Raw genomic sequence first — 24,447 nt, 5'->3', positions numbered from 1 at the left:
TGACATCACATCTATTCTTGTCATGAAATAAGATAAAAACAACATGAAATGGAAAATAGGCCACTCTCTTAAAGGTCCAGTGTGTCGGATTTAGGGGGATATATTGGTGGACAGGGAATGTAATATATAAAGTATATTTTCTTTAGGGTATAATCACCTGAAAATAAGGGCGCTGTCAGACCTAGAGTTTTCTTGCCTTTTGTTACAAAGTTGCATAATTGCCTAGAGTTGGTTCATGCTCTCACAGCAGCATTTACAAGTGGACCAGATCAAATGCCTTGCATGAGGAAGCTGCTCTTGACTGGTCAGAATTTCCATGTGGGAAAAATCCAGGAAGTAAACAAAATGTTGAAGAAGAGTACACTTGCAAGATAAATGTGACACTTTCTAATGTCACAATGGAGGGACAACTACGCAGGTTGATTTTAGCGCTGGTCATCGTGGACTATATTGCTGTCATTGTTCATTTTAGTCAAACCATACAGTTTGAAAACGAGGCGCGGCTCCAACTAGAAAACAATGTTTTGATGCATTGGATGTGCTGAATGTGCATATTAAGGCAGTACAGGAGGAGGCGCACATTAATAATCCTCCAGGACTGTAACATGCTCATGTTTAACCCAAACAATGTGTCATGTGACTGCAGTTGGTTCAGATCGAGGTCGGAACACGTTCTCACCACAAACGAACCGCACCAGAGTACATTTGGGACCAGACCGAGATCACCTCTTCAAGAAGGTCTCGGTCTGGTTGTTTTGGTGCGCACCTGAGTGTGATTGCTGTGTTCACACCTGCCCAAATGAACCGCACTTAGGGGGCAAACAAACTTGAGTGTGACTGAACTGAAAATCCTCCTTTACAATGAATACTGAAGGAATTCTAACCTGGAGAAGTTTCAGCTGGTTGCAATCCGTAGTCCTTATCTTACACACTGGACCTTTAAGTGTTTGGCATTCAATTTTTTCTGGCAGCAGACACCAAAACCACCCTCACTTTCATACATGTCCCCCCCATGTTGAAACATAACCTACGCCTTTGCTCAGGACTCAGGAAGATGTTAGATCTGGTTCATAACACAGCAGTCGTGGGATGCTCGTGTTCTGTGTTGTTTTGAGCAGCATGTTCTAGGTTTGATCTCACAGGGATGTGCAGTTTCAGCTGGTTAAAATCTGCAATCCTCACTGCTTAATGCCACTGAATCCTACACAGTGCTTCTTTAGTACAATAATTGCAGCTCATCATTTGGTTGCTTTACAATTTTCAGATTTCAAATCACATTATATTGACGTTAAGCACACACAGCATGCAAAACTGTAGAATGCCATGTCACTCCTACCTTGACTTCACTGGGATTCTCCACTTTAAAACCACCCTGCAACAAAGACATCATCATAAACAACCATTTTACTCTCTACATAAATGTACATTGCAAAACATCAGTTAGCAATTATGCAAATGGCTCTTTTTTTCTTGGAAATTGGATTGCAATTCTGTTTTGACGAGCAGCAAAGAAAATGAATACAACACACAGAACATGCTGACCCTTCCTGGCTATTCATATAAAGGAAACTGTCATTACAAAGTCACAATAGTGAATTACCTAACTGGGAAAAGTGTTCATGAAAGCTAATTGTATGATATTAATTGGACACGTGTCTTGGCAAGCACAAAGTTACTGACAGAATATGGAAAAGGAAATGTTTAATAGAAACGAGAATAAGAATCTAAAGCCGTGATAGCAGTTCCATGGGGCTAACTTTAACTGCTAACATGCTAGCAGTACCTGCTTATCTATAATGTTTAAGGTGTTCGACATCTTAGTTTTAGCAAACGTGTGAATGAGCACTAAACACAAAGTACAGCTGAGGCTGGTGGGAACGTCATTAGTATTTTCAAGTATTTGTTCATAAACCAATGAGATGATGACACCTTCGAGGTCATTACAATTCATTCTGAGGGGGGCATGAGTATTTGTGGCAAGTATCATGGCAATCCATCCAGTAGTTCTCAAGACATTTTATGCAAGCCAAGCCTTAAACTGCCTGCTCAAGGCTGTGTAAAAGGTACGATTGCGGAAAAGAGAAAGAGTTGTCTCGCCTTTAAGCCAGCGTGGAGGTACTAATAGCACCAAATTGATGTCTGTGAGCCTGCAGGATGGGACAGGTGTGAGGTTTTGATGATGTGCGCGACCCACCGCTGGTAGATTTAAAAAGCAGCTAGCAGCAGTTAGCAGCTAACTCAAAGAAGAATAGCAACCAAAAATGCCCACAAACTTGGGGAGACAATGAGGTCTTAGAGCTCATTACCCTCTGAGCAGAGGGCGAGATCAGCCACTACATAACCAGGATGCTAAATGAATACTGTTGCCTTGTTATGCCATTGTTGTTGTTTAGAAAGCACTGCCAGATGCGTATGCTGTATTTCATACTGGAGGCTGACGCTGTTGTGTTACACATCACGCCTCTTTTGATTCTGAAATACCGACATGCTATCTAAAACCACACAATGGAGCGGCATTAAGCTGGTGTTGTTTGGCTTTGTATAAAAAGCAAAGTAATGACAGGTCTCTATTGTGGCCCTATCTCAGGATCTCTGTGTAAAATGGGCTAATGTCTGTACCAAATTTTCTCTCAATCCATCTGGTAAATGTTAAGATATTTCCTACGGTAAGAGAATATTTTGACCTGCTGGTGGCTCCAGATGACAGAACAAAGGATAACCAATGTAATTTAGGATTCATCCTCTGGGAACCATGAATGCTTGCACAATATTTCAAAGCAATGCACCCAACATTTGTTGAGATATTTCAGACTAGACAAAAGTGGTGGGCAGTTGAACAATGCCAAAATCCCATGCCACTAGTGTGGCTAGAAATAAAGTGCTGCAGGAATGAGTTAGTATTTTACCACTTCCGGTTCCCTTGTCTTAAAGTCAGTGGGTTTTTTTGAATGGGTTTTTGGTTAGATGCCTGAAATACTACGGTCTGTGGTTTACACAAGCTTAGTTTTATCTGTCTTTATCTGTCATTATGTCTTTAAAATGGCAGTTGCTAACAAGATGCTAAATGAGACTCCACGCCAAATGTGGCTCTACAGCCTCGTCTAAGTGGCAACGCTGAAGTCATATGACTGTAGTGTAGTTTATTTACAGCCTAATGTTAGCTTTTTACTTCCGGCAATTGCATTTACACTTCGAAAATCATAACAGTAGTGTTCATTTGTAGGCGGAACAATGGTGCAGTGGTTAGCACTGTCGCCTCACAGCAAGAGGGTTCCTGGTTTAAACCTGGGGTGGGAGGTTTGAACCTAGGGGTGGGTGGAGTTTGCATATTCTCCCCGTGTCAGAATACGATTTCTCTGGGTACTCCGGCTTCCTCCCACAGTCCAAAGACATGCAGGTTAATTGGTGACTCTAAATTGTCCGTAGGTGTGAATGTGAGTGTGAATGGTTGTTTGTTTCTATGTGTCAGCCCTGTGATAGTCTGGTGACCTGTCCAGGGTGTACCCTGCCTCTCACCCAGTGTCACCTGGGATAGGCTCCCCTATGGCCCCCAGTAGAGTGTTCCTTTGTGACGATTATCTTGCTGAACAAAACTTGTAAGAATCATAAACTTTTTTCGAGGGAACTAGGGGGATGTTAACCTCTGTGATGGCCCACAATTAAACATCATCCCTGCACCACTATATAGCAAACTATGTTATCACATTCGTGAACTGTCTAGTGTACATTAGGTGTTGCACAGAATTACAAACCATTTTAAGTGGTCTAAGAGATCCGACAAAGGGTGATGGGAAGCCCCAGGCCTCGGGGAAAGGATACTCTCCTGTCTCCAGCACAGCTACCATGCCCTGGAACCCTGGGTCGCTGAACACCAGCCACCTGAAGGAAAGAGGAACACCCACAATGCATGTTAATGAGCACCACGAGCCAAAAAGTCCCTGCACATTATGCACAGCTCTGCCTCTTGGCAGTTTTAAAAACACTGGGATTCATGACCTTGCGTTGCTTGTTGCTTTTATAAAGACATAATGGTCATAAAAAGGAACAAACTCACTGATACTTGTTTTTCTACACAGAAATCAGCAGCTACAGCTATGACTGGTCATTTTGCTCAGTACATTGAGTATAATCAGGTCAGGGCAGCATTTTAATTAACAATTTTATATTTACCACAGACATGAGTCATCCAGCTATAGCAGAGAACAAAAAACTATTTGTTTCGGAGTAGAATATCTTGGGAATGACATGCTCCAGTTCAAAGCTTCTTCTTTAACAATTCACTTTTGGCGTGGGCAGCCTTTGTTGGAGCTTTGCCCCCACCTCTGCCATTTTGATCCATTATGCAGCGCAACACAAAGCCTCATACCAAAGACCACATGTGAGCCTCTGGCAGGAAAAATAAGCCCAGCTCATTCTTTCAGCGCTGAGGAAGTGATACCATGAAGCGATGCCAACCTTGTGGTGCTGAGAGACCTATAATAACAGGAGCCAGTGAGTCGGTTTGGTCAGTGAATTCAACTGAACTAGCATGTTACAGTAAATTTGACACAAACACAAAACTCCATGTGCTGAGCAGCTGCTCAACTTGTCGCAGAGCAAACACCGTAGGGGGGAGCTGCTGGAGCGTAATTGTAGCCGAGCAAAGATGAGCTGTCATTTGACAGCAATTAATTCTGTCGGGGTGTTGAGAAACGCTGAAACAATCTTGGAAAATGACAGGTCTCTACTAAAGGTGCCAAGGTAAAGCCACAAGAATAGCACTGTGAAAAACTGTCATGAACGGTCTCGTGGGCAGGGCACAAAGTGTCCCGAATACCGACACCTCTCACGTGGAAAAACATCCTCCCCTTTGCCAAATTCTCTCCACACCTTTGTCTGTGTCTCTGCATCTAGTCTCCACCTCTTCACTCTGCTTTTCCAAGTGCCCCCACACCCACTCTCTCTATTTTCTGACATGCAACAGCAGGACAAACATTCCTCAAGAGTCGAACGAGTGAGAGTCAAACCAAAGACAAACACTGAGGAACGTCATAATCATTATTATCTCCCAGCTATTTGTCGAAGCCAAGCACTGGGAACATCCCATTAAAAAGACAGCTTTACGTTGAGCACAGCGGGAAACATTTCCAAAGTGTACTCCTCTGCTGGGTTTGCCAGTCATTAGCGATAGAGAAATGATTGCGGAGCACGGGGGTTTGTCTCATTAGCTCCAAAGCAATGACACACGTTATTTGCTAAATGAATTGCATTTCAAATAAAATCTAATTTCCAGATAACTACCCATCTACCACTCTGATCAATCACAATAAGTAGACTATGTGTCTTGCTAATGATTTGGTTTCGTCTGCTTGTTCGATACTGTCACGCATGCTCTACCAGAGGTCAAAGATCTGAACGACTGTTTTGCTAAAACAGACACACTTACACCCCAGAGTGCACTCGGATGGAAGCGGTGCTCAGCGGGATGCCGAACGAGCCCGTCTCTATTGTGTCATCATGGTAAGGTGTTACTCTGCCGTGGCCCTCCGGTTCAGTAAACAGATCGATATGGGGTAGGCTGTAATCCTGCAGAGAGGGGGGAAACAAACACAGCAATTATCAGCAGCAGCCCAAACTAGTCCTTGCATCATTCCTTTGCAAAGTAACCAAGTACGACTTTAATCTTCTTTACACTCCCTCTGTTATTAGGGGAGTCTGAACTGAATATCAATAAAGCAGTATCACTTATTAGCTACATTTCAGAGGGCTGTGTGAGGTGACGATGATGGAGATGTTGAAAATGCTGGAGGCTCAATGAGGGGGAAGTGTTTATCAATCGGAGCACTGACCCTGATAGCAAGTCGAATCGAGCCAATCCGCATCGGTTGGTTGTTCTGCGGCTCTGTCTCCAGCCCAGGCTCTGCCCACACATTTGTCAATTCAGTGCCCCCCTCCTCCAAGGCAATGGTGCGTCCCTGGAAGTCAGGCTTCTCGTAGAGCACCCAGCTGCAGTGAAAGCAAAGATGAGTAAACACACGGCAAGGAAGAGATAATTATATGTTGGAAAAGAAGGGAGTAAAGACTAGGATAAATGTATGTGGTATAAATAGTGCCTTAAAGCAAAGCAACAGTTTGGGAGATATGCATACCGGGATTACCAAAAGCTGGATGAGAAGAGGTAGCTGACTGTTTAACATAGCATAAAAACTGGAAACGGAGGAACAGCTAATTGAGCTCTGTGCAAAGGACTTTGGGATCACGCCAACCACCCAATTATGGCACAGGATATGAACATGAGTTCGGTGAAACTGGTGAACTGAGCCAGATTTAATCAATATGCCCTTGACTGAGTTGAATCAGTGGATGGGAATGACCAAATTGAAACTGGATACAGTGATCCGCGACAAATGTGAGCCAGAGACATGAAGTTGAGGAGTTGGGGAGAGGGGCAATGGCCCCTTCCCTACTTCCTACCCCTCTACTTTTGCTCCCCTTGCTCGGACGATACCCATTTTCACACTTGACCTTCATTGTGATCTCAACTACACACCTGTACAGTTTCGTGACTGCATCTTGCACGGTTTTGACGCTACACATTGACAAAATCTGTCCCCAGACAGACACATAAACACCTTGCACTTTGCATCTGTGGTTGGTCGCGCTTCAATAGATGTCTCTAAGAGCACACACACAGACTCACAAGGTGAAAACAATACCAGCCACGCTCAAAGAGCCAGTAAAAAAAGTGCCTAGCAGCCACAGACTGTATAAAACAATGGACAGAGCTATTCTGACGACACTCACTGACTTGTTGGCTCCCATTTTGAAACCTTGAGTTCGACACGGACGAGTGGATGTGACTGAAAACAGGAGGACACTATCTGCAGACAGGCTGTTGCATCAAGTGGCTCACCCTTAATTATGCGCAATTTTAATCCTTATAAAATTTAAATGAGTTGTTACTGGCACAAGTCGACTCTTGTCAGCTGTTTTTCGGACTATTCAGCGAGTTGAATCGGCATCTGAGACAGCAGAGCCCATCAGTGAATGGAATCACTCTGACTGGCAGTGTAGGTTTTGCATGGGAAGAGAAAGGGAAGTGAGGAAAGCAAACAGCTAAAGTCAAGAGGGTGAGAGATCGAAACAAACTTGTAATAAAAGGTTAGATTTTTTTTTTTTTTACAAATTGAGTTTGTAGCTGTTTGTGTTGTTGTTCGCTAGCACATGATCTTTCAACACTGGGTTGTGTTATGTGCTAACTGGCTAACTAGCATCTTGAACCCGTCTTCCCTTTTTCCCTTTTTGAATGACTAATACAGACTGCTGCCACCTGCTGGTATGGAGGTATCACTCAGGTGCAGAACGTACATGCTAGTCAGCCATCAGCTGTAGTCTTCCTGGTGCGTTCAAGTGTAATTTTTGGCCGAGACAGAGCTGACATAAGGCAACGCAACAGTTGGCCTTCATCGCCACTAGTTCTTTGATGTCAGTTTGGTGTGTCTGGGCCTTGATTCGTCAGGAAAAAGGCAATGCTTCAGCTAATTCAGTGAAGAAGACTGATAGCAAGTAAATATGGATGTATATAAAGCAGGCTCAAAGAAAAATATCATGTTTCACAGGGAAGGATGTGCATTCAACACATTTGCCTGGCCTCAAGGATACACATAATTTGTTTTGCCAACATTCAGTGTAAACAGAAACTTTGCTTGTTAACAAGGTTTACAAGGAAAAAAACTGTAAGAGTGGTTCTATAATAACAGTTATCAAGTGCTGAACTCTCAATGCCCATATTTCATTAAATTAATGACACATCCAGGAGCCAGCGGGCCACACTGGCATCCCACAACCACTTGACACTAATTAGAACCACACTTCAGTGCACACTTTCTGTTCGTCGTTCCAGTCCAAAGTCGCTACTTACCATCCTCTAACAACCTTCACAGATATGAGAGGCGAGAGCTGCAGAGACGTAGCATCTGCTACGTCCCTGTAAATCTCATGTGCCTGGCCGCTGAACTGAGCTTTCTCGAACAACACCATCTGTGTGGAGACATGAAGGATAGTGTCAAAAAGATCAACACTTAAGAAAAATTTAAAAATGCATTACGTGCTTACTCCATTACAGTGAATGATGACTCACAGAGTGCTGAGACCTAATGGCTCGGTACTTTCCTCTTTTATGCTTACAGTGAAAGCATATTTATATGTATCTACAACAAAAAGCATCAAGAGGCGCCCCATTACTTGAACCACCGGGGCGTACTGTTAATGTAATACACCACTCTAATTAATATAAAAGTTACATTTTTATTTCATCAGCCAACAGAATATTGAACTTTAGAAATATTGTACTGCACAAACTGGCTGCTCTAGAGACTCTGTGGTCGATAATGATGTTTTAATTTAATTCTAAAAGCCCTCGTCAAATGTACTCTAAATCTGAAATCCTTCATGCTGTTTGGTTTGGTTGGTACAAGTCATGACAGAAGATCCCCAGCACAGCTAAAGCTGGAGGTAGACTGAATTAAAGCAACGTGAGGGCAAGAAACTGAAAATGCTGAGCGCCAGGGGAATATCTTTCTTTCTTTCTTGCAACAACTGCTAATGAAGTTCTACAATAATGCAGAACCACAAGTTCTACACTGCACTGGCAACTCTGAACACCATGATTGTAATCACATCCAGCTGAGCATTCGCACTAGACTGCTTTTTTTTACATACTTTGTTTACCCCCAAGAACACCATATGAAAAGCAGATGTTTTCACAGAACAGACAGAGCTGTCTGTCTGGATTCCTCTCTCCGTCTTGTTTCTATTGTGTGTGTGGGCAAAGCTGTGCCTACCGTACCTTTCCTGGGCGCTTGTGAAATCCCTTGGCAGTTCTTATCTGGAATGCAAAGACACATAGTTTTCACTGTGACAAAGGCTGCGGACTACAGCAAAGCTCTATAAAATGCTAATGTGCGTTTGTTTGTGCAGCAGCTCTGTGCCTGCTGAATGCCCCGACCTTTCAGTTTACTTACACAGACACAGTTGAGTCCGTGGAGACTGCACTGTTTTGGATTTGTATTCAAGCAGCACAGTGGTGGGCATAGCCAGCAGGGAAAGAGTTGCTTAACACAGCATGCTTACAACATAGGCAAATTGTGAGTTTGGCAGCTACAAATGGCTGCAATAAAAACAAACAAAAAAAAAAACACAGCAACTAGCTTGCAACATCAAGTCGGTAACAATTTTGATCATCAATTAAAGATTTATGTAATTATTTTTTAAAAATGCTAAAGGTTCACATGCTCTAGCTTTTCAAGTGTGAATATTTACTTCCTCTACATTTATACTGAACTGAATAATTTAGGGTTTTAGACTGCTGGTCAAATTAAACATGCAGTTTAAAGGTCCAGTGTGTAGGGTTTAGTGGTATCTAGCAGTGAGGTTGCAAAACTTAAACTTCTTCCGTGTGCCACAGGGCTGCTCCCTGATAGTCGACCAAACGTTAGTCGACCAGAAAAGTCGGCAGGAATTCATTGGTTGCTTAGTTGCAGAAAAACAAACAAACATGGAACTCTGTTGGGAGCTGTGCCTTGTCAAAATAAATCAAAACCTTTTATGAGAATTTAATGTGAAAGGACAGACACAGGAAGTGGCCACGCTCAGCAGTCAGACAGGACTCAGGAGTCACGTTAATTTCCAGGGCTGGTACCTGCGGTTATTCCACAGGCTAGTTAATAACATGTTGGGCAGGAAATCCAAAGTGTGGGATCATTTTGAGAAGGTGAAGGACGAACCCAAGGTTATATGTAAACTCATCTTCATTGGTCGACTACAAACATGACGTATCATCTGAAACATGTCAGTAGCTACATGCCCATTAGCCCACAGCGTCATTAACAGGCGGCTCGCTCAGTGTGTGACGTGCACTTGTAGATAAAATATAGGCCTATATTAATGAAGGTTCATTAGTACGGTTTTGTATTTCTCTGTAATGTAGCACAGTGTTAACAATGTTACTGATACTATTCTTTCTCACATCTTCAACTCAAACCACCAAAATATATCATTTAATAATTAAATTAATATCGTAAACATGCGGGCGACTAGTCAACTAGTGGCCCTACTCGACTATTGGTCAACTAGGAAAATTCATGTGTGTGGGACAACTACAGTGGCAGACAAAAATGAGAACCGCCCTTTCTGGAGCCAGTGTTTGATTTGTCCACTCTGGGCTACTGTAGAACAACATGGTGGGCTCCATGGAAGAGGACCCGCTGACTATGTAGGTACAAACGGCTCATTTTAAGGTAACAAAAACAACCATTCCTATTTCCAGGTGATTATACACTAATTTCACAAAGCACCAAATGGTTTAGAGCCTAAACACATTTCTGATATTCTGCCACACTATCAACGATCTGGACGTCTCAGGTCTTCTGGGACCAGTCTGCTTTGTGTCCCCAGAGTCAAGACTAAACACAGAGAAGCAGCATTTCGTTTTTATTCACCACATATCTCTAATTAACTCCCAGAAAACTGCAGGTCTGCACCGGCTCTTACTTCTTTTAAATCAAGGTCAAAGACTAATTTGTTTGCTGCTGCCTTTTATTGAATCAAATATTCATTCATTTCTTAAATGTGCACTGTAATTTCTATTATTGATTTCAACTGCACTATAACTTCTATTCTTGTATTTTATGCCTGTCTCAGTACATTTTAACTTAGTATTTTCTATTCTCTGGCTCTTTAATGAATTGCTTTTTAAATGTCCTTTAATAATGTGTTTCTTGTCCACCTTGTTGTGACGCTTTTGATGCTTTATGTAGAGAGCTGTGAATTGCTTTGTTGCTGAAATGTGCTGTTAAAATAAATGTGCTTTGCTTAATGAAAACATACAGATGTAATTATTGGATACCATCTCTGCCAATAGAGAATCCTACACACTGGACCTTTGAATATGTCAACTGGGGCTTTGGGAAATTGTGATGAGACAGTATACAGACCAAAAAGTTAACACATTAAATAACACTTAATCATAGAAATTTGTAATTTCAGAGTTTTCGGGAAAGAACCATGGTATTTGGTATGATGAACTGAGAGACAGGGGTGTGCAGTAGCTCAGTGGGTAGAGCTGGGGGATTGATTCCAGTCCATGGCCCTCTGCTGCATGTCTTACCCTTTCACGTTTCTGATTATCCTGTCATTAAAGGCCGAAAGCCCAGAAACATAATCTAAAATAAATAAATAAATAAATAAATAACTGAGAAATCACGGCATGTTCACTCAGTAAACTTTGAGTCAAATTATTCCAACAAATGGAGCAACGCCTGCGAGCTAGCTCAGGCCGTCAGCTCGAGCTGCACTGATTCATACACACACGTCATACGTCACTCCCCATATGTCATCTACAAAACACACCCTCCCACTCGACATATATGGACAACAACGACAAAAACCTATCATGAATTGCTATTGATTGAATATTTACTTGGGTTTAATTGCAGCTGTCCCTTTAATTAGTGCCAAATTACAAGCAAGTTATTTGGAAATTTCAAACAAAGCATTACTCACATCAATACTAGTTTCTACCCTGAATCATCTTTAGAGACTAGCAAGGCAAAAGAACTGAGAAGCTTCCCCGCTGCTGATGATGACACCAAAGTGCAAATAGTGTTAAAATAAACTGGTGGATTTTCCATAAAGAGCGTAGGTAAAGCAGCTCCGAGGGAAATGAAGGGTATAAATAGTTTCTAGGTCACCTTTCGGTTCAGTGAGCTGTCTAAGCTCATACATGTACTTAAAAAAAGATGTGTAGCTTCAATCTGTGATACTAAACCATTAGGTATCCTTTGATAGTATGTATGCAGCACACTTACAGTTTTTCTAAGTATTCCCTGTGGCTGAGCCAGAGGCTGCTTGAGCTCAGGCACTGCAGGGTGTGTGATCGGAGTAATATCAGGAAAAGATGGAGGCACGGCATCAGGAAGCACCGGAGCTGGTTTCACAGCCAGGTCTGCTTCACCTCCAGAGACGGGAGTTATCATTTTTCCATTAACCTGATAAATAAGTGGAAAATAAACAGATATGTGTGAAAGTTGTTCCTTGGGCTTCTCTGCTAGTAAAAATTTACAGAAATGATGTTTGTTGTTAGACAGTGCTTCAAGTAGGCTGACGCTGAAGTTAGTATGGTTCCCTTGTCAAAAATCCAACGGGATTTTTCCATTTGATTTTGGATTATTGCAGAAAATAAGCTCTGTGGACACCATGGGAAGCTAACATTAAGCTATAAACAAACTAAACTATGGTCGTATGACTTAATGTTGCCACGACAACAAGGCTGTAAAGCTGTGTTCAGTGTAGTCTAGATTAGCTTCCTGTTAGCAACCGCCTTTTTTAAGGCCCATAAAAGCTTCAAAATTCACAACTGGGGTTTTCACTGATGCATTTTATGTCTTATAACCAAACAGGAAAGTCTCTTATGCTTGTGTTAACCACAGACTTTATTTCAGGCATCTAAAAAAACCCATTCAAAAAAGCCATTGACTTCAAAACAAGGGAACTGGGAATGCTAAAATGCTAACTCATTTCCTGGTTGCTGGACTCATTCCTGCAGCACTTTATTTAGAGACGTGTTAAAACAGAGCGCTTGGTTCTAAAAGTATTTCCTGTCACAAGATGATTAATACGCTCTGACTGATGGTGTTATTGGTCAATAACTGAAGTTCAGCTTGTGCTAGCAGGATGTATGTTGTCTGAGAGACCTCATCTTTAACATTCACATCATTTTTACTTGTTGAAAACAACACACAGAAGGAACTAACCTCTGTTTTGACTTGCTCCTGTCCTTGTGTGCTCTGCACTGATTTTGCTGGATCTCGGGGGAGGTACTTCTCTAAATAGTCCGGCAGCTTGATGTCGTTAAAGGAGGGAAGTGGAGGGCCTGAGTCACTGACCACAGCCTCCGCAGCCTGGGCTTCCTCTCTGTTGCCGAGGGCCTGTGTGTTTTTATGTGGAGCTGTGGCAGTCGGGCTTGACAGCGGGGGGCTTTGCCGAGAGGTATCACTGGGGGACACATCCCCGGAGCTGGTGCCTTCCGCCTGGACTCCATTCCTCTTCCCTCTGAAGATGGAGGAGGTGAGGCTGCTGAGGACGCAGCTCCCCTCCAAGCGAGACTTCACTCTGACCTGTTCATCTTTCTCCTCCTCCTTCTTTTCACCTTCCTCTTCCTCGACGGGGCTCTTGTCCCTGAGGCGAGAGTGAGTGTCCAGGCTGCTGAGCAGCAGGCTCCTGTCTGCCAAGCTTGCCCTGGCAGGCTTCAGGCTTGATTTTGTCTCCTTGTTCTGGAGCATGGCTAAAAAGCTCGGGGCTGTATCCACAGTGAACTTGTTCTTCTTCCTTAAGCCAAACTTAAACTCCTCTGGGTCAAAGGTCTTCTCAATGCCGACCTCTTTGATGGCGGGCATGGCGAATGGCGGCTGAGGTGGCCGAAATTGGTTGTGTTTACGTGGCGGGAGGGAGAACGGGGCGCAGAGGTTCTTGATTCTCTCAATGAAATCGGCGTCGTCTAGCTCACTAGAAGCGTCCAAAAGATTGCTCTCACTTCCAGAAGAGGTCAGTTTGGGTGGTGGGAGTTTAAGCTTCTTCTTAGGCAGGTCTACATCCAGCCAGCTAGAGGGGGCGTCATGGTGTGTTGTGGAATCATCTTTGCTCAGTCCCCGTGGCAAATGGAGCTTCTTCATGGCTGAACGCTGCTCTGAGAACGGCTTATTGGCCTGTGGGGAAGTAAGTGCTTTCAGACTTTGCTTTTTAGTGACCGCTTCCTTTTTGACTGTGTGGAGTTGTGGAAGTGCAGAGATATCACCGTTAGCAACAGGTGAAAGTTCATTTATTTTTGATTGGAATGTTTTCTCAGCTGTCTTCCCTACCACAGTAACTGCAGAGCTTGATGCGGCACCATCAGAGGCGCTCTGTGCTATTTTTTTTGTGCCCTTGACTGAAGTGATATCACTTGTGCTCTCTGCATTTTTTGATTCCTCACACTGTTGGCGCCTAGCAGCTAGTTTCATCACGTCTCCTTCTCCTGAGACTATGACTTCTGAGGGCCTTGATTTGACACTTGAACTTTTTTTCCCATCATCCCACTCTGTTCCCCTGCTGCTCGCAGATTCAGAGACAGAAATAGGAGTGGGCTCTTTAACAGACGAGTCCTTCTCTGATCTGTTATCAGTCTGTGCAGTTATCAGAGATGGAGTGCCATCAGCGGCTTTTACAGTCACTTTCTCAGCCGCTGTAGTTGCTTTGGTAATAGACTTTGAGCTGGGGATCTGAGCATCATTAGCTCCATGTGCACATGAGTCATCTGGTGAATTCTCCGTTTTTTCCACAGATACAGAATGAGGCTGTGGTTCTGCTGCAATCACCGCTGGCTCTGTTTCTGTTCCAGGGCTTTTTGCGGACTTTGTCTGCAGCTCAGGAGGCCCTTTCCCACTCTTTGTCACACTCGCGGCTTCATTAGTGTGGCTATCGGCACAAACAGGAATCGTCTCTGGACGTGTAGTCTTAGTCTGTCTGACACACTGTTTTTCAGCAGGGAGGTCTGATGTAACAGCGGTGTTTTTCGAGGACTGAGCGGCCGGTTCTGCACGGTTTGCCTCTGGTTTTGTCATGACTTTAACCGGCTGTGTCTCATCTTTTCTTTCAGCATTTTTTCTTTCATCATCTCTAGCAGTGCTCCCCTCTGTCCCCGAGATACCTCGTCTGCTGTCTGCAACCTTGGCCTTTGGGGTATTTTTATCTGAACGCGGGAGCAGCTGTGGTTTTTCTTTGTTTTTCCTCTCAGTTTTTTCACTCTCAACCTTTTCTAATTTCTCCACAATTTTATTCTCAGCCTGATTTATTAGTTCTGTGTCCTTATTTGTGTTTGCCTCCCTTTCTTTTGCTTTACTTTTTGATTCAGATGGCATTTCCTTATCTAATTTGGGAAGTTCAACAGGTGGCTCCATCTTCTTAGTAGGTCGTTGTACTGAAGGTGAGGCGGGGGAGGCTGAAGTTTCTTTGCTGTCCTTGTCTTTTTCCCTCCTCTGTGTGAATAAGAGGCTGTGTCCCCCAGCCTTCTCCTCCTTTTGAGGTAAAATAACGGGATCCTTGTCAATAGGTGTCTTTGTTCCGCTGCTATGAGCACCAGTATCGGGTTCATCTTTGCTGACAGACGGTTCAGGCAATCCCTCCTTTCTGTTGACCAGTTTGTCAATACTCTCCTTTTTAAATGAAGAATCTAACTGTTTCTTCTGTTTGTCTAAAAGCTCCAAATCCTTCCTAAGTGCTTTCTGTTTGGTATCAGGCAGAGACTGTTTGTCTGATGTATTTCCTTGGGCTTTATCAGATGGTAATGAGACTTCCTCTGTGAGCTGTCTGGAGGCAGAAGCAGCCTCGGCTTTATTATCCACCTGTTTCTGCTTTGTTGCAGTGAGCTCTGCTTTACTTGTAGAGCAGTCTGGCTCGTTTTCACTACTCGGGCTCATGGGACTGGTTGGTTCCCTACCTTTTCGTCTTTTAGAGCGGGAGCCCGTTCTGCTCGGGCCTTTGGACTGTGGGCTAATGCTGTCAGTCAGTTCTGCATCACCTGTCCCTTTAGCTGGAACATCTGCGTCAACGCTGTCAGGCTTCGTACCTTGATCAGCTGTTTTTGAGGCAACTGTGTCATTTCTTATGACGTCTGCTGGTTGTTCTTTAGGAATGGAAGTTTTTACCCCTACAGCCGTGGTATCTTGTTCATCTGGTTTCAAAGTTATCTCTGACTTTGCTTTTGCTTGTATTTGCACTTTAGTATCCAGTCTACCCTGACTGTCCAGTTCTGGTGACTTCATTGCAGCCACCGCAGCAGACGAGGTGGATTTTTGAGATATCTCTATCAAGGCTGGCTTTTGAGGCGCCGTTTCAGACGCCTCTGCGAAGTTCTGTGCTCGCTCTTTGATCGTCATCAGCTTCTCCCTGACAGGCGAAACAGAGCTGGACCTGGCCGAGCTGTAACGTTCAGCCGATCTTGACCTCTGCTCTGATAGAAACAAATTTTCTTTAAGCCTATCTGTGGCATTCCTGACAGGAGAGACATCCGCGCTCCTCGGGGCTGGAAAGGTCTGCTTGTTGACCCTCGCTGTCGAGTGCTCAAAGAGGCTGATTTTATCTGCAATGCGGCCAACGCCTGGCTTAGGCTCCTCGTCAATTTTCTTCAGTTGGTGCAGTCTGTGTAGGAGAAGAGGTTAAGGTTTGAATGCAAACATACATTTGAAGTTTTGGCTCAACTGTCTGTATATGTGTAAATGCACTGTTGTCTGCCACAGGAAAAATATATTTTAATGTGTGGGCGATTTATTAACTTTAATCTGACATATTTTTTGTCTCATCTGTTCTTTACAGTGCCAGTCTTTGAGCACAGGGCTGTACCTTGTGTATTATGACTCACACCATTGTTTCAGAGTGGATACACCTGTGACAATCCACCCATTGCATTTACCACACATTCTTTTGACAGCAATGCTAGACAAAAGCTTGACAGGTAGGTTCAAATATTTGCAAATGTTGGACAAAATAAACATTTATTCTTTACAAGACAAGACAAATTTCCCTCAAGACAAATAAAGAAATCAAGAACCTTAAAAAATGGTGTTTTAAGTGGAAGATATTATTGAAGAAGCTTTATAGCTGCAGTTTATGCAATGTGATGAGTCATTGTTTCAGAAACAAATCACAAACTGTGTTTATATTTACCCAGTCACATTCAGGTGAAGACTTACCTTGCATCAATCTCTGTTTCGGGCTTATCCTTCGCTTCATCTGTGTTATTCCTCAGCGGTGACTTAAGTTCCTGGGTGTCACCCGCTGGACTTTGCTTTGGTTTCAGAGGCACATTCTTTGTAAACAGCTTCACCTCACTTCGAGAAACTTTGATACTCCTGCGTTTGGACTCTGGCGTCTCTGTCTTCCTCTCAACTTTGTAAAGGCTGTCGTCGTCCTCCATTGCTGCGCCCCCATCAACCACACACGCCAGACCGGCTGCAGTGACTGACTTTGAGTCCTGGACTCTGTCCAACTGCTTGACTGACTTGGAGCAGGAAGTCTTACTCTCCGCTCCCTCAGGTGAAGCCTGAGAGGTTGGGTGGTGCTTGGAGGAGGAGTTTGCAGACAACTCTCCCATGTGTGTCTTTGGACTTTTGCCCTGAGGACTGGTCGCGGAGTTATCTGATGTAGGGATTCCCTCTGGGGCATGTTGGGTGTTGGGAGGCATTTTTTCTTGCGGGCTGTTGCCTCCATCTCCCTGAGAGTTCTTCCTGATTCTCCTCCTGGCTGCGTTTTTACGCCCCATGCTGTCGGTGTCTGTTTGTTCTACAGGTTCAGGCGATGACTGTGAGTCTTTGCGTGATTTCAGTGACACTCCCACGAGGGCACTGTAATAACTCTGCGCCCCAATAGCCGGCCTAACATTTGTCCTTTTGTTCTCTGCGCTTGTTGAAATTGAGCCCAAATCAAAACTTGGGGATGACTTTGCTTTGGGGAGGACCTTTAAGTTCTTTTTTGTAATTTTAACTTCCTGTCCAGCACAGGTGTCTTGGCCGCGTTGAGTCACGCTGGTCTCCTCCAGGTACACATGGAGCTTCCTGCCTGCCTGTGCCTGTGCCTGTGCTCGTCTCGGGGCCTGAGGCAGGGTGTGGGCCCGGTCAGAATCCCACACCACTCCCTGCTCAGCAGACGACGAGAGATGTGTCAGATGGCTGGCATTCTTTTCAGGATTCCCGCTCGCTGAAGTACCGTTGCTGCTCTCCTCCCTCTCCTTGCCCTGCCCTGCTCTCTTCTTCCTGCTCTCTGCAAACTCCTCCTTTCTTGGACCTCCTTCTGCTCTCTCAGTGCTGCTCACAGCAGAGCCGACTCTGTGGGCAGACTGCGTGGCGTCCCCCTCTTCACAGGGAAAAATGTCTCTGGGGAAAAAGAGTGGATCTGGATTGAAGCTCTGGCCCTTCTCCTCCCACTGTTGTGTCCTTGCCCGGGGTCTCACAGGCTCCTCGCTCTCTTCTTCTCTCTCTGATCTAAGAGCCTGATCACCAGTTGGTGAGGCACTATCAGTGGGACTCTTTGGACTCTTTCCCCTCCATGGAGAAAGCCAGCTCCCGATACGACCCAAGACCCCGGTGCTCTGCTGCTCCTCAGGGTCCTCAGACTAAATCAAAGCAGAGAAGAACTCACATAAACATCTGCACACACACGCAGCAGCAGTTAATCGACATGCATATCTCAAATTAATATGCTTTTAATGAGCTGACACGTGGTAGTGCAAACATCATAACTTGCCACTGAACAAAGGAAGGGAGTGCAGGCTTGGGATCTAAAGTAAATATAAGTAGAGGTTTGTTCACAGACACTTTAGTATGGCCATGCATCTCTCAGCATTGCAAATACATGCAGGAGTGCTTAGAACCTGTAAGCTTACCGTAGAAAATACCAAATCATTCAGATTCTTTATGTAGGATGTGAACATGATTTTTGTTTAGAACAAAAACTCCTAAAGAGCATAAAACAAAAACAAAATCATTCCACCAGGATAAACAATAGCAGTGTAAAAAAAACAAGCAGAAAATCATCACAAAAAAGATATTCTGCCGCAGCACAGTGACAGATCCATCCTTGGCTGTAACTTATTCCTTCTGGCAGTAGTTTCAAAGTCAACTCACCCTTAATTAGACATAGAAGAAAACTTTCCAACTTTCCCCCTCCAAAAAATGTGTGTTCAGAAAAGGATCTGCACTGAAATAAGTGTCTAACACATGAACATGTTGTGTTTAGTCCTCCTCGCATCCAGTAAAGCATCCACAACTGGGCAGACTGTGGCATCGGAGAAGTGTGAGTGTGTGCCGTGGAAGTTCTGCCCCTCCAGCGCACGCAACCCGGTGGTAAAACGGTGCGTTCACGTGCTCCTCGGAAATTTCTGACACTGGTGTCACTATGAAGCCGGTGTGCCAACAAGTGGTCGGCCACCTGACCACAGTTTCACTATGCTGGTGTGTGTTTGCTGGCTGAACTCAGGTTTAATTGTGTGACTGGCTGCTTAAATATTAACAACTCCCAACTACTCCCACTGAAATTACTGTAATTCTTTAAGCAGCTCGGTAGGGGAGACTGGGAGCAGTTGTAACAATTTTTTTAGTTTTGATGTAATTTCTCAAAACCCTCTTGAACTATCTGGATACAGTTTTATGTAGGTAACTTATATCTTTGTTCTACTTGTTATTAACAGTCATCAAATGTTTTACAAGTAAAGTTAGGGTGCTTTCAGACCTAGAGTTGTCTTGCTTTGGTCCGAATCAGGGACGAATTTTGTCACAAAGTTGCATAACTACCGAGAGTTGGTTCTTGTTCTCACAGCAGCATTTACAAGTGGACCTTGCGTGAGAAAGCTGCTCTTGATTGGTCAGAATTTTCATGTGGGAAAAATCCAGGAAGTAAACAAAACACTGAAGAAGAGTACACTTGCAAGATAAATGTGACACTTTCTAATGTCACAGTGGAGGGACAACTACGCAGGTTGATTTTAGCGCTGCTCATCGTGGACTATATTGCTGTCATTGTTCATTTTAGTCAAACCATACAGTTTGAAAACGAGGCGCGGCTCCAACTAGAAAACAATGTTTTGATGCATTGGATGTGCTGAATGTGCATATTAAGGCAGTACAGGAGGAGGTGCACATTAATAATCCTCCAGGACTGTAACATGCTCATGTTTAACCCAAACAATGTGTCATGTGACTGCAGTTGGTTCAGATCGAGTGACTGAGACCTCTTCAAGAAGGTCTCGGTCTGGAGTGCGATTGTTGTGTTCAAACAAACTTGAGTTCGATTGAACCGAACCAAACAGGGCAGGTGTGAAAGCACTTTTAGAGTCACAATATTGATTGAAACACTAGAAGTCACCTGATGTCTTGACCCCACACAAAAACCAAAAACAGTTCTACTGAATGCTTCAGAAATATAAGTAGCCTATATTTACTCAAGGACTGTACTGATGTACAAATTCAAGGTACTTTTACTTTAAATGAGTATTTTCATTTTATGCATCTTTATACTTTTTCTGCTCCACCACATCTCAGAGGCAAATCTTATTCCTACTCCATTACATTTGACCGACAGCTTTAGTTACTCATCAGATTGCAATTTTACCCCCACCCTTCCTGTCCAGTGGAAACCATGTATCTCCAAATTTGGTGGGACTGAATGTGATTGTTTCTGATGAACTGTGGGAGTAAGAGTTTTTCTTTTAATAGACTATTTTTTGGCTTCATTGGACAGGACAGTTTAAGCCTGAAAGGGGGAGAGAGAGGGGATGACATGCAGCAATCGAACCCATGGCCACCAGAGCAAGGACACAGCCTTTGTAAATGGGACACCTGTTCTACCCACTGAGCTACTGTGCGCCCCAGATCAAATATTTTTCAGAGCACCACTGTTAATCTTTAAAGTTTGAATCTTTAAGGTACATTTTGCTGCTAATACTTAACTTACTCAAAGTTTACATAAGGTTTGAATTTTGTTAGAACTTTCAGTATTTCTGAAGCATTTGGTAGAAGTACATATATTTTTGTTTTTTGTGTGGGGTCACAAGGTCATGCGTAATTTTGATGTATTACCTGTTCTCCTGTGTTGAATATTCTAAATGGGAATGAGTGGAAAATGCGTTTTCTGTTGACTGGTGTCATTTTTGTCATTACGCCACACTCAGATGTTGTGTTTCACATTTTTGGAGTAAAAATGCTTAATGGAACAAGTGGGCTGTAATGGAAGTGTTTGGCACACATCATAAAGCCATCTCACAACTTCTGAAACATGGTGTATATTTGTGCTACTGTCAGTGGTGTAGTGGAGTGCATGTGCAGGTATATGCAGTGGTGTAGTAAAGGGTATACGCAGGTATACGGGGTACACCCACCTGTCAGCCAAAAAGCCATTGGAAAATATAGGAAAGTATACTCACTTCCTCCTTGGTGACCCATTCACCTAGTGGTACACCCACCTCATCGACTACCACTACACCACTGGCTACTATCCCTACATATTAACTAATGTGTACCTCAGTGCCTACACATACTAATTTGATGTACTGGATTTGTTGTTCTGCTTTAGATACTTGGCAGCACACACAGCCTCACTCCATCACAGCAGGAGAGTGAAGAACAAGTACAGGCTTACTTGTTCAGTTACAATCATTACATCATTACTTAATTTATTAAATCATAAAATAGTGACAACGGGATTAATAGTTCTATTGCCAGAGAAAGCTACACAGTGATGTGGAGGGACATCTGAATGTTGACACATCGCAGCTTTGCACCTCAAGTATTAAAGTATCACTCAGCTGTCGAATATGGGAGACACTTGCTACATCTCTGACTGAGTGCAGATTTGATCCTGTACCAACAACCAAGCAGGTTAATAAAGTACAGACATTTGCAACCCTTATTTTAGGTCGCTGACATCTTGGAAATATGCAAATTAGGGGTCCAGATGCATCCAATCATGAAAATATGCATGTGTTTATGATGGTCAAAAAGCATCAAATAGACACCGAGCTTGCATTTGGAGCTCATTTGGCTCACAAGTTATAGTCGGAACAGTTTTCAGGTGGCGGCCATATTGGTCGGTGTAGATTTTGGGGTGGAATGGGTTGATGTCCTTCTCAGTCTTTAGAAGAACTAAGCACTTGTCACCCCCAGTAAAACATGAAATCAGAGGACTTTTGACATGACTTTCAGCTCGCACTCTTCAATCAGATACGCTACATTTGTTGTCTATCCCTTGTAATCGCCTTAAGACATGTGGTGATCTAGCTTTTGCCACCGTACCACCACACTGCACCTAAATTTTGGAATGCTCTGCCTGCTATCTTACAATCTGCTGACTCTGCGGTTTCTTTTCAAAGCCAGCTAAAGACACACCTGTTTAGACAGGTGTTTGGGTAACTTGTTTGTACCAGAGCTGTACGTGTTCAAATTTCGTGTATTGTTGTTGTGTAGTGTGAACTCCTCTTATTTCTTGTGTGTGTGCAAGTAGTTTCGCAAGTTGTGCACTTTTCGCATCATAGCTCACATAGTCACTTTGTCACTATGATTTCTTTCTTGTTGTATGTTGCTCTTGTGAAGCACTTTGTCACCTATGACTGCGAAAAGTGTTATATAAATCAATTTTAATTAGTTATTTGCTAATTTACAGAATGAATTGATGCAGAAAAGGTACAAATTGGTGCATAAAAATTCACCAGAATGCAGGACACTAAGTATTTGATGCTCAAAAATGTGGCGGTGGACTCCTAAACCCACCTGTTTCATGTGTGTCCCCCTAAATGTTGAAATAAAATCTACTTCCTTGAGCATAAGAAGCCACAAAGTGCTCCAAAATACACCCATAATGTCTAATAATGATCAAATAGGCCTCATAACCAGGTTTGAACATTACAGTTTGAAATTAGCTGCAAAGACTCAACTGAGACTGAGGCACCTGGTCTAGGTCCATCAAAATTCCTACACTTACTGTAGCACTTGAAGGCACCAGGGGGCCGTGTCCAAACAAACTTTTCCAGGGGAAATGACGCATTGACTGTGTGGGTTTTCAGAGCCTGTTGAATTCAGTTTTTGGCTTCACAAACCTGTGTGCCCTTGTTTCAGTTGGCGGGCAGCTCAAGTCAGTCTTTCCGTGCTGCTTAGACGGGGAATTTAACCCTTTAGCGACCATTTTCTGTCGGTAAATAGCCATTATTTCTATTTTTATTTTTAATCTACAAGTAGAAGGAATAGTGACATGACAAAAGTTTAATTAAGTCCTTCTTTTTTTCATGTTTTAATGTGTCACACAACCCACAGATGGCTTAAGGTGTGGGAGTGGTGCAGGTAATTATCACTTTAAAAAAAATCCTATACCTGCCTATTACTTTAGACATTTAACGGTCCTGTTTACCCTACATTATTACGGGTTATTAGCACTTATTTTGTCCTAATGTTTGAAAGTGTACCCTCACATGAAAGAAAACTGTCACACATATATAATTTCGCTGTCTAACCTTATTTGAAAAGCTCTTTTTTGACAGCCCACACAGTCTTGATGAGGTCTAACAGGTTCCTACACAAACTGTAGCTCTATTTAAACAAAATTAACAGTGGCCCTTGAGCCAAGAGCCCCCGACTTAAATCTTTCTGACACAAGCACGTCACCAGAGACACAAAGACTCACAGATCTTACCATGATGAGAGTTTCTCCTGCTCCTTGTCAGATGCAGCCCGCTGCAAAAAGCCCTCATAAAGAAAGAAGCCTTTCAGTGCGCCGTCGCCTCAGTGAGGTAACCTGTCCCTCCTCACACACACTCACACACATACACACATGCACACACCAGGGGAGCCTGCACCGCACTGCCCTAATTAATATTTAGTGCGGTTTTAAAAAAGAAAAGATCAAGGCTTACTCCACTACAAAGATGTCATTGTGAATGCAGCTTTAGATGCGTTATACTTTTTTTCCCATGGCATGGTGACTGAGGTTCAGGTGGAATCTGCCCGGGCCAGGTAACACACCCTGAGGCTCTCCGCACAGTGACACAGCAAGGCAGCAGGGGCGGTGTGTTGTGCAACTCACAAACAAAGAGACAACTGTGGTTGCAGGATATTCCCACATAGGCTGGACTCACTTTAATGTCTTAAATAAAAGCTCCACATATTTTTTGTATCAAATTATTTTAACATAATAATGAAACTTTTGCATTCTAATTTTGACCTTCCCTCATGACCTCTATCTGACCCAAGATCCCACTGTTAAAAGCACAGGTAAAGTCTGTTCTCACACACTTACATACACAAATATGCACGCCGAGCACACCTCTGACGTGCACCACATTCACAAACACATGCAAATACATTCCCTCTGCTTTCTCTCTGTCTTCCCCATGACTTATTAATGTGCTACAGAAGCTGAAACCTGTCTCATTATCCACCTTATGAAAAATTTACACATGCGTTTTTTTCTCCCTCAGTGCAAACCACAGGAGGAATAAACGAAATGTTGATAATTCACACACATGTATCCCCGCTGACGTTTGATCAGATGTATAATTTTTACTTTAAGCGAAAGAAAATTGCTCTGTTTTTATCTGTTTAGATTTTATGCACTATAACAAGTGCCGGCACGCTCCCCTGTGCCAGTTTTTGGAGGCAACATGTGAAAATGATGCCGCTCGCCACAATTATCACTCAGAGGAGTGGAAGTCTAGTTTTTCAGGTTTGGAGCTAATGAAACAGGCACTTGCTGACAAAAATACAGGCATGCCAAAAAATAACAACAAAGAAAACAGTGGGAAAAAAAATGCATCATTCATGTCTCCTCACCTCCGCTGACTCCAGTAATTGACCTGGATAAGCACCAGAGCTTACACTGACAATGCAAATGTATGAG

General features: G+C 43.3%; 1 protein-coding gene across 2 annotated transcripts in view; it reads right to left on the bottom strand.

Annotated features, from left to right (window-relative positions):
* Positions 1 to 23,381, bottom strand: part of LOC117270704 (uncharacterized) — a 43,266-nt gene extending 19,885 nt beyond the window's left edge. Inside the window, exons 1-11 of one of the 2 annotated variants that reach the window (XM_078173863.1) lie at positions 18,693 to 18,830; positions 18,452 to 18,523; positions 16,764 to 18,181; positions 12,792 to 16,212; positions 11,847 to 12,026; positions 8,828 to 8,866; positions 7,901 to 8,019; positions 5,829 to 5,985; positions 5,426 to 5,565; positions 3,753 to 3,879; positions 1,337 to 1,372 (exon numbers count right to left, since the gene is read on the bottom strand). In XM_078173863.1, coding sequence (XP_078029989.1) covers positions 1,337 to 1,372; positions 3,753 to 3,879; positions 5,426 to 5,565; positions 5,829 to 5,985; positions 7,901 to 8,019; positions 8,828 to 8,866; positions 11,847 to 12,026; positions 12,792 to 16,212; positions 16,764 to 18,181; positions 18,452 to 18,499 — 5,685 coding nt within the window. In that variant the 5' untranslated portion in view covers positions 18,500 to 18,523; positions 18,693 to 18,830. Of the gene's footprint in view, positions 1 to 1,336; positions 1,373 to 3,752; positions 3,880 to 5,425; positions 5,566 to 5,828; positions 5,986 to 7,900; positions 8,020 to 8,827; positions 8,867 to 11,846; positions 12,027 to 12,791; positions 16,213 to 16,763; positions 18,182 to 18,451; positions 18,524 to 18,692; positions 18,831 to 23,244 lie in introns of those variants that run through there. The other variant, XM_078173864.1, reaches the window with a different exon arrangement.
* Between the last annotated feature and the right edge of the window lie 1,066 nt (positions 23,382 to 24,447).

Source organism: Epinephelus lanceolatus, chromosome 13 (genome assembly GCF_041903045.1).
Source record: "Epinephelus lanceolatus isolate andai-2023 chromosome 13, ASM4190304v1, whole genome shotgun sequence".
NCBI classification, from domain to species: domain Eukaryota; kingdom Metazoa; phylum Chordata; class Actinopteri; order Perciformes; family Serranidae; genus Epinephelus; species Epinephelus lanceolatus.
The sequence above is the reverse complement of the archived record's forward strand: the minus strand, read 5'-3'. Positions and strand labels throughout refer to the sequence as shown.